Raw genomic sequence first — 17,382 nt, 5'->3', positions numbered from 1 at the left:
GGAGAGAGGGAGAGAGAGGGGGAGAGACAGAGGGAGAGACAGAGGGAGAGAGAGGGAGAGAGACAGACAGAGGGAGAGACAGAGAGAGTGACAGAGGGAGAGAGAGGGAGAGAGACAGACAGAGGGAGAAACAGAGAGAGACAGAGGGAGAGAGGGAGAGACAGAGACGGGGGAGAGACAGAGGGAGAGAGAAGGAGAGACAGAGGGAGAGAAGTGTCCATCTGTTTGTCGGTGAAAGCTGATCTGAGCAGAAAGGTGTAGAAAAGAGGGGGGCTCTCTGCAAGCTTTCCTTACCCCCCCTCACCACCCCCCCCTACCACCACCACCCTCCCCCCTCCCGCTCTCTCCTCCACCACCACCACCACCCTCTCTCTCTCTCTCCCCCACCCTCCCTCTCCCTCCCTCCTAGGGTTAGATCATCATTCATCTAGAAAAGTGACAGCACCGTTTCTGATGGACAGCCCAAAGCGGCAGAGACTCGGAGATGCAGCACCATTCACATCTTTACTGACGGTTCCTCTGCTCCGCCTTGGATCGCTATAGCTGTAGCTGGGAATTCCTCTTTTATTTTTTGTAAAATTTTTTCAACAACAACAAAAAAAATACCAACCCACACACATACATATATCAATAATCAAGAGAGAGAAAATACCATCTTCCAATCTCTGGGAAATAAGGTTGTAATCTTCATCGAAGATAATCATCTAGCAAAACCAAACAAAAAAAAAACATCGGCTGTGTATTAACATTAAAAGGGGTGCAAACAAATCCAAGAATAGCTTTAAAACACGCTGGCCGATGGCACAAAGGGTAGGTATGGGAGAGACAGCTTGCTACCCCGGGCGATCCTGATTGCCCTAGCCGCCAGCAGAATCACGCTCGCCGGCTTAAGGAGGCAGGAAGGCCCGCTGTGGTCACGGTTCTTGTTTATATCTGTATCTCTTGATAGATAGACACAGATTTCTTATTCTGTGGACTGATGTCAAAGGACGGGTCGCTGTTTGTATTATTGCTGGCGTGTTTTGTCTCATTCTTTGACCAGTGTTTGTGATGATTTGATGGTTTCTGTTTTGGAGACTGTCCGGGATATTTTGGATGTTCTTTTTGTGTGTGTTTGTGTGTGTGTGTGTGTGTGTGTGATGTACAATTTTTGAAAGTATTTTTTTTATCTTGCTGTAGATTGCAGAGTGCAGAATTCCACCGTGCAAGCTGTTAATTTGAGAAAGTCTACTTGAACTTAATTAAAACGCTTCCTCTTTTGTGGCTGTTATAGACCATTAAAAAAAATCACAGTCTAGTTTATATATATATAGAGAGAGAGAGAGAGAGAGATATCCCAGTAATATAACTGTTCATAAATACTGTAACACGAATCTGGGAGTGCCTTGTGATCTATTTTACAATGCCGATAATGGTACTTTTAACTTAATAGCCTGTTTATGGTGATTTAAGCCCCGTGTTTTGGTTAATTGTTTGTTTGCTTTGGCGACGTTGAATTGTGTGTGTGTGTGTGTGCGTGTTTTTTTGGGATCATTTCGAGAGTGTTCGGGGGAAGTGGATTTACACTTGATTTTACCGAGTAGGTAGGTGTTCGGACAACGACCTTAACGTGGTCCTTTAGCGAGAGAGGGCGGTTTAAGCGGTGGGTCAGTTCTGGTCGGTGAATAGTGGCAGCCGCGGTGAGTTTGGAGGCTGTGACTGAATGGACTAAGTTCAGGGGGAAGCCCATAGTCTGGCTTAAAAATGAGTTTGAAGAAAGTGAGGGATCATTTTATGTCTGTGCTGACTTTGTGTGTGTGTGTGTGTGTCTTTTCCCGAGAGTGTATCGTTTAATGATTTGAAGTGTGTGTTTGTTAGGATGGGAGACTTCTGCTGCTGCATTTGTCTGTTTTGATAGGTTTTTGTGTATATTTTTTCTAGTTCATGGTCTGAGTGAGATTTATAGTGTTAAGTCGATTGTGTTTTGGAGAATTTCAAATGTGTTTTCTAAAAAAAAATGCAGCTGTGGCTTGACTCTTAATTTATATATATATATTTTTAATTAATCTTTACCCCTTTTATTTGCAGTACGATGAATTGTCCCACTATGGGATGGACGGGGTGTCCATGACCAGCTTCGGGGACACACACGCATCCCGGAATCTGCCTCACCATCTGAGCCATGGCCCCGGTATCCATGCCCAACATTACCCGCCCGGAGGGACCCCTCACCGGGCCAGCCTACCATCCAGCCTCGGTAACAGTGTCAACGATAGCCTCAAGAGAGAGAAGGACGCAATCTATGGGTAAGCGGCTGGGGACGTTCAGGGGCATAAAGGTGGGGGTGATGAGGGGAGATGGAGTCTGGCAATGAAAAGTTTGCTGATTAATGTTTGGGTGGGGAACAAAGAGGGGGAAGCCTCTTCAGCTGAATGGGGTAGCTGTGGACAATCAGGTGTGGGAGCAGGAGAAATATTGGGGTATTACTTAAACTTGAATTGTAGAGTTAGGGCGAAGTGGTGAGGGGGTGGGGGTGGGGGGGAAGCAAGCAGGAACAGAACAGTTGAAGTAACTATCAGGAGCATGAGGTCGAGGGGAAATAGGGAGGGAAGAAATTATTTGCAGGCGAGAATCCTAGAAAACAAACTCTAGTTTTTTTAAGCCAAAAAAATCCCTTTTTATATCCAACAACAAAAATCTCAAAATTGGAAATATTCTCCTGTCTGCGATGGGAAAGGGGGTCGGGGGGGGGGGGGGGGATTTTTTTTTAAACAGAAAATCTGAGATTAGAAGTATTTAGATTTTTTGGAAGCGCGGATCAAGTCGTGTTTATAAACAAGCACAATCCCAATCCCACCCTGTATCTTTTTTTTACCCAGATCCCAAAAAGTCCTCTAAGTTGTGGGGTGGAAGAGAGGGGGGAGGGGAGGTGGGGATCTTGTGAGCTGCGCCCCCCCCCCCCCCCCCCGGGGCGAGAGGGCTGTAGAGAGGAGAAGGGTGTCGATCTCCAACCCCAGTTCAGAACTGAAAGTTAGACCCTCCGGGGGGGATTGAGTCCCTATTTGTTTTTGGAGTGGGGGGGCGGTGGGGGGGTGGCGGGTGGGGTTCGAAATGTTGCACATTCTCCAACATCCAGCGGTGCCTATTAACCAGCATCGCCACTAGCACAGTGTGTAAGCAGCAATAAACACCCAGTGTGTGACCCCCCACTCTCTCTCTCTCTCCACCACCACTCCCCTCCCACCCTTGCAAATTTTCACAGCCCCTGTTTCGGGGTCAAGCTACATGCTTTCCTCGCCTCCGACACGGATTTCCCAGGCTGGTGTCTGATTTTGAGAGGTTACATTTTGCAAACCCCCCACCCCCCCTCCTCGTCCCTTTTTTTAAAGAAAAAATCCGAGGTTCAATGTAAAAAAAGCCTTGGGGCGCTGAGGGCGGGTGCACTGATCTCAGCAGCCACCCCCACCAATTCAGTTGTGTGGGAGTTAAAGGGAGTGTGGGATTGGGAGGGGGTGGCATTTATTTAGAAAGAAACTCTCATCCCTATGCAGAAAGTCGACTTCCAGTATCTGATATCGCTCAGTTTTCAATCTCTAAAATGTTTAACTGTTGTGAGTCAAGGAGGGCAGAGGCATACTCCTGTCTCAACTCCAACTGTAACCCTACACAATTATTAACACGCAATAATTAGACATTTCACACCAGGCTAGAGATGTAGCTTGTCATTACTTCTGAGTTCAGTATATATATATTTTTAAGAACTTTGCTAGTTCACTCACTTTCATTATTTGCTTGCACATTTCAACACCCTCAGCCCAAGTTAATTCCTGGCCGGAATGATACCTTCTATTTTGCTAACATGGAGATGTATGTACCCAGCTCAGGGGACTGCTCATCTGTCCCCGGGGTGGTGGGGTGGTGGGGCCCTGAGTTGGAAACTGGGACATTGTTCAGCCAAACTCCACGCGAGAGGTTGGGGGTGAGGGGAGAACTAAGTCATGCAGTCAGGTCAGACCGAGTCAGAACCGTGTGCCAGCCTCAGCCCCTGTGAAACCAGCTGAATATTCACCCCCCCTCCCCCTCCCCCGGTTGAATAGCTGGGAAGAGGATACAGAGGTGGGATACAGAAGAGCGGGAAGGTGGGGTTGGGAGGGGAGGGGGGCGAGGAACGGCTTAAATTTGCAGGTTTCCAGACAGGTGCTAACAGGAGCACAATGTTATACTGACCCAGTTCTGGTTCTGCTCAACTGAGGCGCATTTGAAGCAACTTAAAGAGTATTTTCGCCTGTCGCTATTTCCCTAACAATTCTGCATTTTTTGACTTTTTTTTTGTATTTAACGTTTACCACAACCACGAGCACTTTTAATCTCAAACACAGTGACCTAAATTAAGCATTATCCTCAATTGAAGTTTATTATATATATAGTAAAGGCCCTAAATTAAGCATTATCCTCAATTGAAGTTTATTATATATATATAGTAAAGCCCCTAAATTAAGCATTATCCTCAATTGAAGTTTATTATATATATATATAGTAAAGCCCCTAAATTAAGCATTATCCTCAATTGAAGTTTATTATATATATAGTAAAGCCCCTAAATTAAGCATTATCCTCAATTGAAGTTTATTATATATATATAGTAAAGCCCCTAAATTAAGCATTATCCCCAATTGAAGTTTATTATATATATATAGTAAAGCCCCTAAATTAAGCATTATCCCCAATTGAAGTTTATTATATATATATATAGTAAAGCCCCTAAATTAAACATTATCCTCAATTGAAGTTTATTTTTTATATATATAGTAAAGAAAATCATTCCGATTCCTCCCTCCCTCTCTGCAAGTATCTTTATCTGTGTGGGAACTGGGCGAAGATTTCTACACTGGTTTAGGAGATCCTGGACTGTCGGCGCAGTTGTGCCGCTCTCTAATTTTTAAACAGTTGCTTAATTTCTGGAGTCCTCTTGGCTTCGGATGCGGAGCCCGTTTCTTTCTTCCAAAGCAAATCGTTTCAGCTAAAAAAAAAGACCCCTTTGCTTTTGCGGCCGACTCATTTTTTTAAAAAAATATATATTTCACATCTTCTGTTCAAATGTTAAATCATAATTGCAGTCTGGGGGGCGAGGGTTGAAGGGAACTGTGTGTTAATCACGCAAAAATGTGCCTGGGCCATTAATGAGCTGATCTTTGTTGCTCTGCGGCCAATGGACAGGTTTTAATTTTATCTGGGGTTAAGTTGAATACAATTTGAAGTTACTCTTTCTTGAACTGGACGCGGCTGTTTATTTTCTCTGCTGTTCGTACGGAGAACGTTAGCAGCGAAAAGCGCTGTCAACATTTGCCCCGTCGTCTCAAAGCGGGAAATGTTGCGCAGTCGCCGAGTTAGCGCACAGCCAGCTAACTGGGTATGAATACTTGTCTTTAGTGTGTTGACAAACAGAAATGAATTCCAAAATAACGGGGCGAACCCGCTTCCATTTGTTCTGAGAGCCAGTTGCTCGCTAACCTCCCAAAATTTGGCCTGCTCTGTAAGATTTGAAGGAGGAAGTTAAATCTCCCCGCACGTTATAAACAGTGCACATGCACCAAGTGCTGTGTGTTTTATATATATATGTATATATATAACGTACTCTTGCCTGTATAACAGCGTGTATATGTGCCATTTTCTCTCAAGTAAATTCGCCCCTGTGCATTTTTTGCTGTATATTCACATACCATCTCTCATTTTGTACCAGTCACAGCGGCTATGAAATGCTAGCAGTTGGGTTGTGTATAAAATTGTCTGTTTTTAATACTACACTCCATCTCTTGCCCCGGAATAAGGCTATACGATAACGCCTCTCGGCAAATCCTTAATTTAGAGATATTCACGTTTTTCATTTTTCTTATAATCATGAAAGCATCGGATTTATATTAATTCTCTACACAATGTTTTGTTCGTGTTTCCCATGCAACAGCTAAAATCATCTGTAACATTTCATTTATTCATTTTCCGTCTGTCTGCTTCCGCTTCGATTATTTCGGTCTCCCTCCCAACTCTAAATTTAATTATTTTGCTGTTTTATAAATATCTTCCTTGTCTCACTAAAGGTTTTAAGCCACCGACCTAGTCACTCCTGATTTCTCTCTCTCTCTCTCTCTCTGCAAGCTGTAAATAATTTGCTTCAGAGTTTGAACAGTCCCGGCCTAACGGGGAAGGTCCAGGGAATAGTTTGGGATAAGGGGGAGATTCGGGAATATTTAGGATAAGGGGAAGGTTCGGGAATATTTTGGGATAAGGGGAAGGTTCGGGAATAATTTGGGATGAGGGGAAGGTTCGGGAATAGTTTAGATGAGAGGAAGGTTCAGGGAATATTTTGGGATGAGGGGAAGGTTCGGGAATAGTTTAGATGAGAGGAAGGTTCGGGAATATTTTGGGATGAGGGGAAGGTTCGGGAATAGTTTAGATGAGAGGAAGGTTCAGGGAATATTTTGGGATGAGAGGAAGGTTCAGGGAATATTTTGGGATGAGGGGAAGGTTCAGGGAATATTTTGGGATGAGGGGAAGGTTCGGGAATAGTTTAGATGAGAGGAAGGTTCAGGGAATATTTTGGGATGAGGGGAAGGTTCGGGAATAGTTTAGATGAGAGGAAGGTTCGGGAATATTTTGGGATGAGGGGAAGGTTCGGGAATAGTTTAGATGAGAGGAAGGTTCAGGGAATATTTTGGGATGAGAGGAAGGTTCAGGGAATATTTTGGGATGAGGGGAAGGTTCAGGGAATATTTTGGGATGAGGGGAAGGTTCGGGAATAGTTTAGATGAGAGGAAGGTTCAGGGAATATTTTGGGATGAGAGGAAGGTTCAGGGAATATTTTGGGATGAGGGGAAGGTTCGGGAATAGTTTAGATGAGAGGAAGGTTCAGGGAATATTTTGGGATGAAGGGAAGGTTCAGGGAATATTTTGGGATGAGGGGAAGGTTCGGGAATAGTTTAGGAAGAAGTTCAACGGATATAGTAGGAAAATTTGGGGCTGCATTGTGCTTTTTGTGTTTTTTTCAAATTCGTTTTTGATAACGAAAATTTTCTCTCTCTCTCTCTCTCTCCCTCCCTCCCGCCCTCACGCAAACACAGACACCCCCTGTTCCCTTTGCTCGCTCTGGTCTTTGAGAAATGTGAGTTAGCCACATGCACTCCCCGAGACTGCGGCGTGGCCGGCGGCGATGTCTGCTCATCGGATTCCTTCAACGAAGACATCGCAGTGTTCGCTAAACAGGTCTGGAGAGAGAGAGAGAGAGAAACCGAATCCGGATTTTACGTTGAGGGAGACTGTGAACGATTGAGAATGTATGTGAAGGCGGAGAGTGGGTTAAACATTGTAGAGACACACACACTCACAGCCACTTACAGTTACTCACACACACACATTCTCAGACACACAGATATACACACACACAGACAGACACTTATAGTTACACACACAGACACAGACACTTATAGTTACACACACAGACACATAGTTATACACACACAGACACTTATAGTTACACACACATTTCACAGACACTTATAGTTATCAACACACACACAGACACTTACAGTTACACACACAGACACATAGTTATACACACACAGACACTTATAGTTACACACAATCACTTATATACACACACAGACAGACACTTATAGTTACACACATTTCACAGACACTTATAGTTATACACACAGGCATTTATAGTTACACACAATCACTTATAGTTACACACAATCACTTATAGTCACACACACAGACACTTAGAGTTACACACACACTCACAGACACTTAGTTACACGCACATATACTCGCAGACACTCAGACATTTATAGTTTCACACAAATAAACGCTGACAGTCATACTCGCACACACACACACACACACACACATAAGGACAATTATAGCTATTCTCTCACATATTCTCAGTCATTCACAGCGGACTGTGTTGATACAAGGTATAAATAGAATGTGCCTTGGATTGTGCCTGTGTGTGTGTGTGTGTGTGTGTGTGTGAATATCGAGTCACATTAAATATCAGATCAATGCATTAAATATATTTGAGGTCACTGACTTCAGCCATGAAATCAACCACAAATCGGTTTAAATGGGTTTACCAGACCATCCTAAACACACAACAGGGAAGGCAAAGATATTTTAAACAATATTTCGACTATTATCATAATCGGGTCTGTAATTACACCGAGAGATAAGTAAAAGGGTGTGAAATCTGACTGATTAATTTCAGCTCCACTTGTAAATTTCTCAGAGATTAATTTAATAACAATCAATGTTAACGTGAGCGGCAGTTGCAACTAAGAATCGGATTGCAATGGACTTAATTTCATTTCTTCCCCCCCCGCCCCAACCCCCCGAATTGATGATTGAGGAGGGGGGAATTGGTGGATGGAATGGGCTCTCCCGAGGCGGCTCCAGTGGGTCAGACGGCGGAGAGTCAGGCCGGGCTGGGATCACAGGATTTGGTGGTCATTGGAAATCAGCTGCCTTGGGGAGCTCAGACCCCGGGGAGATCCCTCGAACTCCAGCCGGGAGCAGAGAGAGGACTGGGCGGGGGCAGAGTTCAAGAGTCAGGAATTGGGGGGCGGGGAGGTAAGGAAGAGGCAAACCCGCTTCTTCAGGCCTGTCTTATTTCTCTATTGCACACCCACCCAAACACAACCAGACTTTAAATCAATCCCAACGTTATAAACCGGTTACTCTGCCCAGCAACAACCTCGGAGCCCTTGCTAAGGTGTCCCCGGCCCCATGCAGATAAATAACAGGCAAAAAGTCGGCTGTGTGTGAGACAGAGGGGCGAATGTGTGTGAGTGTAGACTCGGAGTGTGTGTAGGAGCACATGCCGATCTGTACATGTGCGTCAATGTATATATGTCAGTATATATGCTAAACCGACGGATCCTGTGTATGTGAGACTGGGTACGTAACTGTGCCAATGGGGATTTACATCATTATGCTGGTCAGTTGATTCTATAGAAAGGTGTGTGTTTTTTGTAGTTCTGTAGTGGTGTCAGTGAGATGTGTGGAGTGAAAGAAATTATGTGTATGTATCTGTAATTAGTGTGTGTGTGTAAGTATTAGTGTGTGTGTGTGTAACTATTAGTGTCTGTACCTGTGTGTGTGTAACTATTAGTGCCTGTGTGTGTGTGTGTGTGTGTAACTATTAATGTCTGTGCCTGTGTTGGGTGCACCTGTGTGTGTGTGTAATTATTAATGCTTGTGCCTGTGTGTGTGTGTAACTATTAGTGTCTGTGCCTCTGTGCACTGTGTGTGTAACTATTAATGTTGTGCTTATGTGCACTGTGTGTGTGTAACTATTAGTATCTCTGCCTGTGTGTCTGTAATTATTAGTGTCTGTATATGTGTGCACTGTGTGTGTAACTATTAGTGTCAGTGTTTGTGTGTAATTGTTAGTGTCTGTGCCTGTGCGCAGTGTGTGTGTGTGTGTGTGTGTAACTATTAGTATCTGTGCTTCTCTGTGTGTGTGTAACTATTAGTGTCTGTGTGTGTGTGTAACTGAGTGTCTGTGCCTGTGCGCACTGTGTGAGTGTGTGTAACTATTAGTGCCTGTGCCTGTGTGCACTGTGTGTGTGTAACTATTTGTGTCTGTGCTTGTGTGTGTCACTATTAGTGGCTGTACCTGTGTGCACTGTGTGTAACTATCAGTGTCTGTTTGTGTGCATATGATTGTCAGCATCTGTCCGTGTGTGTGTAACTGTAAGTATCTGTGTGACTGTGTCTGTGTGACTGTGTGTGTCTGTGCATAGTTATGAGTGTGTGTGTAACTATAAGTGCCTATGAGTGTCGTGTGTAGCTATAAATATCTGATGTACTTTATTCATTAATGCAGAGTAAGTTGGATATTCTGTTTTTCCTCCAGTTACAGATTTAGGTTTTCAACATTTCCTGCAGTTAACTATTTCCAGTCTGTCACATTCACTAAAATGTCGTCAAACTCTTTTTTTTATTTTCTAGATCCGAACAGAAAAACCTCTATTTTCTTCCAACCCCGAACTGGATAATTTGGTAATTAGAGTTTTAAATCTAAATTGTGCTGATTTTGAACTGACTGTTTGAGAGGGAATAGATAAGGTACAGAGGGCTGTCTGCTATCGCAACTTTCCTTCCAAGTTAAATTATTTCTAAAAATCCATGCGAAATATAAACAGAAATCTATGATGTTTAATTGCATGTTTAACAAAATAATGTTTGAGTGAGGATTTAATTTCATTAATCAGTTACTGTTGCAAGCTAAATTTGTAATGAAACCCAAATGTAACTTTCCCAGAAAATGTCTCCTGGTTTGAATGCGGTGTCTGGGGCTCACTGAGTGTGGTGCAGCTCCCTGATGTTTAGACTCTTAGACTCGGGTCTGACCCGAAACAGTTACTGGATTCCATTGACTGAACCCCCTCTTTCTCCCTACAGATGATTCAGGCCATTCAGGTGTTGAGGTTCCACCTGCTGGAGTTGGAGAAGGTAAGGGGATGTTATTGGAAGTGTGCATGTAGGAGGTCTTATGGTACAGTGTGTAGTGCTCCCTATCCCTGAGGTAGAAACTCCAGGTTCAAGTCCCACTCCAGGATTTGATGGCCAAACTCAGTTGAGTGTCCTTCCAACACATGCCAATGGCAGGCAGTAAGAGTGGGAGGGATTCCTGGTTAGCCAAGAGATGGAAAGAAATTGGACCCTCTACCATCACTGTCCATTGTCCCAGATTACAAGCATGGAAAAGTGTATGTCACCACAGTAACTTGGACCCCTTGGGAGGGGGGGGCAGGGCAGGCTTGATGTTTGGTGTGGATTGGAATGGGGTTTAATCCCCATTCTGGATGAGGTGGATTTGGGACCTGCCTCCTTGCCCTACCCCTGGTGGATATGGTGGGGCTGTGGATTGATACCTGCCCTCAGGCAGAGAGCTAAAGAAGGTGTGTGTCTGTGTTTTCAAAGTGTCTGGGTTGATTTTGGAGACAATGCCAAGTGTTTTCACTGACTCATTTGCTTCTCTGAGCCTGCTGTAATGTGATAATTAACTATTTAATGCCAACATCCCTGAGAAACATTGATTGAATCTTGTGGTGAGTGAGGCAGAATACGACATGTCCACTTACTCCCTCCATTATTCCCTTTTTCAGACCTTGTTTAATTTCTTCCTCTTTCTTTTCCCTCCCTTCCCCTTTTATCTCCTTCTCTCCCTCTTTTCATACGTAGGAATTCCCTCCCCCTATTCGTTGCTGATTTCTGCAATTAGAATCTCATTCTCCCCAGACCTTTCACTCTCCCTTCTTCATTCCCTCTTCTCATTCTTTACACTGAGCCTTAGCGGTTGGGAACAGGCTGGGGCGAGACAGAACAATGAAGGGTATAGACTAATTTTTTAGATAATTTGGTAAATAAATATCCTCCCTGTTGTAAATGCAATATGTACTAAACACTTACACTGTTAGCCAGCACTAGCTCTTCACTATCAATCAGTGTAGATATAGAGCCACTAGATCCAACTCATTGGGGAGATTGCAAGTACAGAGCAATATCCAAAAACAAATTAACCTTCGGCACAATTACTAAACATGTTTAAAATACATGTGTTTAGTAATATTTATATCACATATAAAATCTAAATATTATATATGGGGTGCTTAATGACATACCATGCATACAATGCAAATATTATATATAACCAATCAGCACTCTCTTCTCATGCAGTATAAATTGTTGTCCCATTTACATTCGTGTTTTTTGTGAATTGTCCTGATGAGTGTAAGATGAAGAGCTTCGACAACATGTGGCTTTTTTCAGCTATCTTTATAACTTGCTCGGTAATATGAAATCTAAATGTTACATATAGGATGTTTAGTGATGATTGTTTCATCTATGCAATGTAAATATTATACATGTGGGCGTATATACGGATACAGTAATTCTTTTGTAATTATTTTTAATTAGTCCTAAAGTGCGCAGGGGTGCTGCGGATGAGGGTGTGAGTAAGTGATGCTATTTTCAATGGGTGCCTGGGTTTTATGTATCAACATCTCGCTATTTCTCTCCACGGAACCATTTCCCCTCGAAAAAAAGGAAAAATTTTCAGCATCATTAATCTTAAATCAGATTATTAAATCAGCTCTGGCCTGGTAGATTCCAACAAGAAGTCTCTTTGCTCCAGAGGCCGTCATTCTGAAGGCAATTTGAGAATTTTATATTCTCAAAATATAAAGAAGCAGAAGGTGATTTAGCACATGCTGCAAGAGTTTCCACGTCAGTGACGTTTTAATTTATATTGAATTAAATATGTTTCGGAGAGAGATTCTCCTGAAGTAAAAAGAAAAAGTTCCTTTTGTTCAAGATTGGAGTCCTGAAGCTGTGATGGGATGCATTTCTTTTAGTGATGGGGTTTAAATGCAGAGGGAAGAGAGTGTAACTCAAAGACCCACACGTCAGAGGGAGGGAGGGAGGGATAGTTTCATTTTAAGAGACAGAGAACTCTGAGTGAATTGCACGTTCAGCCAGATGGCTCTCAAGAGTGAGTTCCAGCGCTCGAGAGGAATCCTATCATGGGAGTCATTCTGGGAATTCCTTTAAAAATAGATCAAGACCCAGCTCCCATATCTCAGAGGGCTGGGGAAATAGTCTGGAGACACTTGGATATTTTTCTTATTCGTTTACAGGATGTGGCCAGCATTTATTGCCCATCCCTAATTGCCCCTTGAGAAGTTGGTGGTGAGCTGCCTTATTGAGCCGCTGCAGTCCATGTGGTGTAGGTACACCCACAGTGCTGTTAGGGAGGGAGTTCCAGGATTCTGACAGAGAAGGGATGGCTGATACATTTCCAAGTCAGGATGGTGAGTGGTTTGGAGGGGAACTTCCAGGTGGTGGTGTTCCCATGTGTCTGCTGCCCTTGTCCTTCTAGATGGTAGTGGCCATAAGATTGCAATAGCAATCTTACCGAGAGGTCTATGTCAAACTATGTTTGAAAAAGAAAGAGGCAAAATCACATTTCACCATGAGAGTGGGAAAAGGGACAAAATGGGAGCAAATCTAGGAGTAATACCAGGAAGCGCTTTACAGAAAGAATGATCAGTTATTGGAGTGGATTTTTGAGTTGGGTGCTGAAGACTGAAAAAGGGAATGGTTTAAGAAACTAATGGAGATGAAGAGAATGATTCCTACTGACATTACCCCTTTCAGAATGTACCAACTTTACAGCTGGTGAGGTCTGTTTTTTTTGAAGTGTAGTCATTGTTGGAGGGCAGTACCTGTTTGTGCACAGAAAGCTCCCGCAAAACACAATGAGATGGCAATCTGTTTGAAAGGTATTAGCAGAGGGATAAATATTGTCCAGCACACGGGGAGAATGTCCCTGCTGTCCTTCGAAATCGTGGCATGGGATCTTTTACAGCCACCTCAGAGATCACACCTGGAAGGCGGCACCTCCGACAGTGCAGCACCCCCTCAGTACTGCCGTGGAGTGTCAGTCCTGATCTTGTCTCTGGAGTGGGGCCTGAACTCACGACCCACTGGGCTCAGAGATGAGAGTGTGCCACCAGCAGATTCATGGCTAACAGCTGACTGAGGGCCGGGCAGATGGCGGGAACCCTCTGGGTGAATGAGCCAAACGGTCCTTCCGATCCAGGCTTCTGTTGCAATGTTGCTTTGAAAGCTGTGAATGACTCAGTGCCGGAGTTCAGTCAGCGTCTTACCATCATGGTTCCTGGGTCACTCGCACTTCCCTTCGGCTGTCTGGTACTCTCTGTATAATCCACACTTGTGCAGTGTGACTTGGCTGTAATCAGGCATTTCCAACTGTGTCGCTTCCCTGCTGCTTTTCTCTCATCGCCCACGCCCCACTCACCGCCTCCTCCGCTCGAAAGCGGAGTCCAATTTAATGTCTCGAGGGGCCTGTCAGTGTCCCAGTTTAATAGATCTTGTTCCTATGTCAGCCTGGATCATCCACTTGTGGGTTATTTGGCAGCGAAGGAATCCCTGAGAATTGAGTCCGTCCTTGTCCTCACTTGGCCTTCCGATATCTTCAAGGCCAGCAGGGGGCAGTGATAAGCAATGCCGGCTGTTAGATGAGACTTTATTTCCCTTTATTTTCCGGTTATGGCATCTGCGCAGCGGTGCATCAGAGCTTTTGTAATCCCGGCCCCTTTATTTGTAAAATCCAGGCACCCGAATGCCTATTCAACTTTCTTAACTGTTAACGAGCTCCTCTGCTCCCAGACAGTCCTGCGCGTGACATCGGTTTTCTTTGACCTTTGGCCTTTGCCTGGATTGGTGGGTCTAGCACAGAATGGACGCTGAACCTGGGGTGTTCCTTCTCTGCACCGGTTATCCCCACATCTGGCGGTGGCTTGTCTTGTCTGAGCCTGTGGAAGGAGAGAGGGGAAAATCATGAGCTGTGGATTTAAAGAGTACCGATGTCAGGCGCAGGAGTGTCTGGGAGCAGTGGAGCTCATTAACAGTTAAGAAAGTTTAAAAGGCATTGGGGTGGGGCGGGGGGGTGGGGGCTGGGTTTTACAAATAAAGGGGCAGGGATTACAAAAGGCCCTGATGCACCTTTGTCACCCTCTGTCTCAGCCTCAACGGGCAGTGTTGTCTCCAAATCTTGGCACCTCACTTTAGGATGTGAAGGTTTTGGACAGACTGCAGAAACAATCCCAGGGGAATGGTTTCCCAGCATGAGGGACTTCAGTTGTGTAAACTGAATAGAGAAAATGGGGTTCTCCTCAGGAGAGAGGAGGTTGCGAGGAGATTTGACAGAGGTGTTCAAAATCATGAGGTAAAGATAGGGAGGAGTATAGGTCTTCAGTGACATTGAGAAACAGAGGACATCGATGTAAGGTGATTGGCAGATGAGGAAAATCCTTTTTTAAGGAACGAGTGGTTAGGATCTGCCCGGTAGGTTTTTTTCCTTTATTCTTTCATGGGATGTGGGCTTCGCTGGCATCACCAGTTGATGGTGACTGACAGTTGACTGCTAAGTATTCTTGCGAATTGTCCTGGTGAGTCCAAGATGGAAAGGTTCAGCAAAATGTCTCTTTTCTTCCGCGGTATTCTAGTTCGGTAGGGGTCTGTGGTTTTCTGACATGCAAGTGTTTATGAAATGCTTCATGCCTATGAACATAGGAAGAGAGGGGAGGCCATTCAGCCCCTCAGATCCATTCTGCTATTCAACTTGATCACGCCTGGTCTGTGCCTTAACTCCATTTATCAGCCCTTGGCTCCGTAACCCTTAGTCCCCTTATCCACCAAAAATCGATTGACCTCAGCATTGACCCCCATCATCCCCGAGCCTTTTGCTGGGAGAGCTTTCCAGGTTTCCAAAAAGCGGGCCGCGCAATTCCTTCAGGAGCCAACCAAGTCAGGGAGCAGTTGTAGTGGACTCCCCGGAGCAGAGGGAATAGCTTTTCATGTCGCCGCCCAGTTTGAATCCCCTTTTTATCATTTCGAACATTTCAGTTATTCATCAGCTATCTCTGCTCAGATTGCCTGGCAGCGGGATCACAGGGGAGTTGAGCATAATTATTTTCAGCGCTGGAGGATGGTGGAGGCCTAGAATGTGCTGCCTGAAGGGCTGGCGGAGGCTGGAATCTCATCGCCTCTGAAAAGCAATCGGATGAAAGTTGCCTACAGCCAAGGAGCTGGAAAGTGGTACTAAGCTGGACAGCATGGCTCAAATGCGATGGGCCGAATGGCCTCCTTCTCTCCCTTAAACTTCTACCATTCCTACGATTCTAGAATGTTTATACAACCTGACTTCAAAATTTAACCCTTTAGTTCCCAGTGTCATTCTGGTCGGGCCTGGAACACTCAGACCTGAAGCAGAGTTGCTCTGCATTCCCAGTAAGGATCCTGACTGCACCGTAGCTTGCACTTAAATTCTCAGCACAGTTCGGCCAGTGCTGAAATCGGGAATGGGATGTTCAAGTGAAATGTCGTGGAAATCTGGGATTCCCTTCCCCGAGAGGCTCAGGATGATGGGGGTCAAATTGAAATGTCAATACTGACATTTGGTGGGTAAGGGTTATGCAGCAGAGGCTGATAGATGGAGTTAAGGTACAGATCGAATTGATTGACAGCACAGGGTCAAGGGGCTGAATGGCCTCTTCCTATATTCACTGGCGTTAAAACGATTTTTTCAACGTTTGGGTGTCAGAAAACCATTAAAGTTGCTGCAGGTCACACTCAATTCCCAGCCGTGTAGAATCTGGGCCGCATCTTGGGTGTGGGGCACAATGCAGGAGGGCCAACGCTCGAGTGATTTACGGCGCAGTAGGAGGCTATTCGGCCCGTTGTGTCTGCACCAGCTCCCCGTGTCAGCCACGCGCTTAGTGCCGTTCACCTGTCTGTGCCCCGTAACCCTTCGCCTGCCCCCTTTTCCTATAACAGCCCTAATTCCCTTTTGGATGCCTGGACCGAACCTCCGCCACTCTCTCAGGCAGCCCAGTCCGGCCCTTAACCGCTTGCTGCGTGAGAAAGCATTTCCCCCTGTCGCTTTTGCTTCTGTTACCAATTACTTTAAGTCTGTGCCCTCTCGTCCCCGATCCTTTCATGAGCGGGAACGGTTTCTCCCTATCTACTCTGTCCAGGGCCTTCATGGTATTGAATATCCCTATCAAATCCCCCCTCGGCCTTCTCTTCCCCAAAGAACACAGGTCCAACTTCTCCAATGCTTGGCTGTAAAACACTGAGGCCTCAGGTGGTGCCGAAAGGCGCTATATCAATGCAAACAATTTGCTTTTTTTCTCCCCCCTCACCCGAACCAAGCGGGTCTGTTTTTTTTGGCTTTAGGTTAGCTGCAATATTTGACCAGTGCCTTCTTCAATAAGCATGTGGTAGTCGTGTTCCAATTATAGGTGCCCTCAGCACCGACAGCCGGAGCGCGGTGAGTAAATGCCCATCGGTGAAAGGAAATGAGAGCCAGAATAGAATCAAAGGCCCCGTGCACTTCACGTGGGCCCTTGATCAAAAGAATCCCCAACTCCTGGCCTGATTTCAAGGCTATAATCCCATCTCAGGGTTCAGATGACGGTTATGAACTGCCTTGAACTTTGCCCTCCCGTTTGATGACATCATCTGAACGTCGTCTTGTGTTACTGGCTTGGAATGGTTCCCGGGCCATCTTTACTGCTCCAATAGTAAGAGGGGCTTGATAAGAGCTATGAGGCTGCCAAAGGCCCGTGGTATTTGGGAAGTGATTTATTACACCGCTTGTCACTTTTTGTTTTCTAAAGCCTGGGAAGCATCACTTCATGTGACCTGCTGAGGAAAGGACACTCCATTTGACCGGAGTCCTTCCCCTCCCTCTAGTCATCCCTCCTCTGGGGCCTCACTCACTCACACACACAAACAGACATATGCACACACACACAC

At 45.0% G+C, this 17,382-nt stretch overlaps 1 protein-coding gene across 3 annotated transcripts in view; it reads left to right on the top strand.

Annotated features, from left to right (window-relative positions):
- Positions 1-412: 412 nt before the first annotated feature.
- LOC121272718 (homeobox protein Meis1-like) overlaps positions 413-17,382 on the top strand; it is a 227,837-nt gene continuing 210,867 nt past the window's right edge. The window contains exons 1-5 of one of the 3 annotated variants that reach the window (XM_041179491.1): positions 413-810; positions 2,068-2,285; positions 7,095-7,236; positions 9,985-10,035; positions 10,438-10,488. In XM_041179491.1, the coding sequence (XP_041035425.1) occupies positions 799-810; positions 2,068-2,285; positions 7,095-7,236; positions 9,985-10,035; positions 10,438-10,488 (474 nt within the window). In that variant the 5' untranslated portion in view covers positions 413-798. Of the gene's footprint in view, positions 811-1,482; positions 1,584-2,067; positions 2,286-7,094; positions 7,237-9,984; positions 10,036-10,437; positions 10,489-17,382 lie in introns of those variants that run through there. The other 2 variants (XM_041179489.1, XM_041179490.1) reach the window with 2 other exon arrangements.

The sequence above is a fragment of the Carcharodon carcharias genome, chromosome 34 (genome assembly GCF_017639515.1).
Source record: "Carcharodon carcharias isolate sCarCar2 chromosome 34, sCarCar2.pri, whole genome shotgun sequence".
In the NCBI taxonomy this organism is placed as follows: Eukaryota; Metazoa; Chordata; class Chondrichthyes; order Lamniformes; family Lamnidae; genus Carcharodon; species Carcharodon carcharias.
This window is presented reverse-complemented; position numbering and strand designations above follow the sequence as displayed.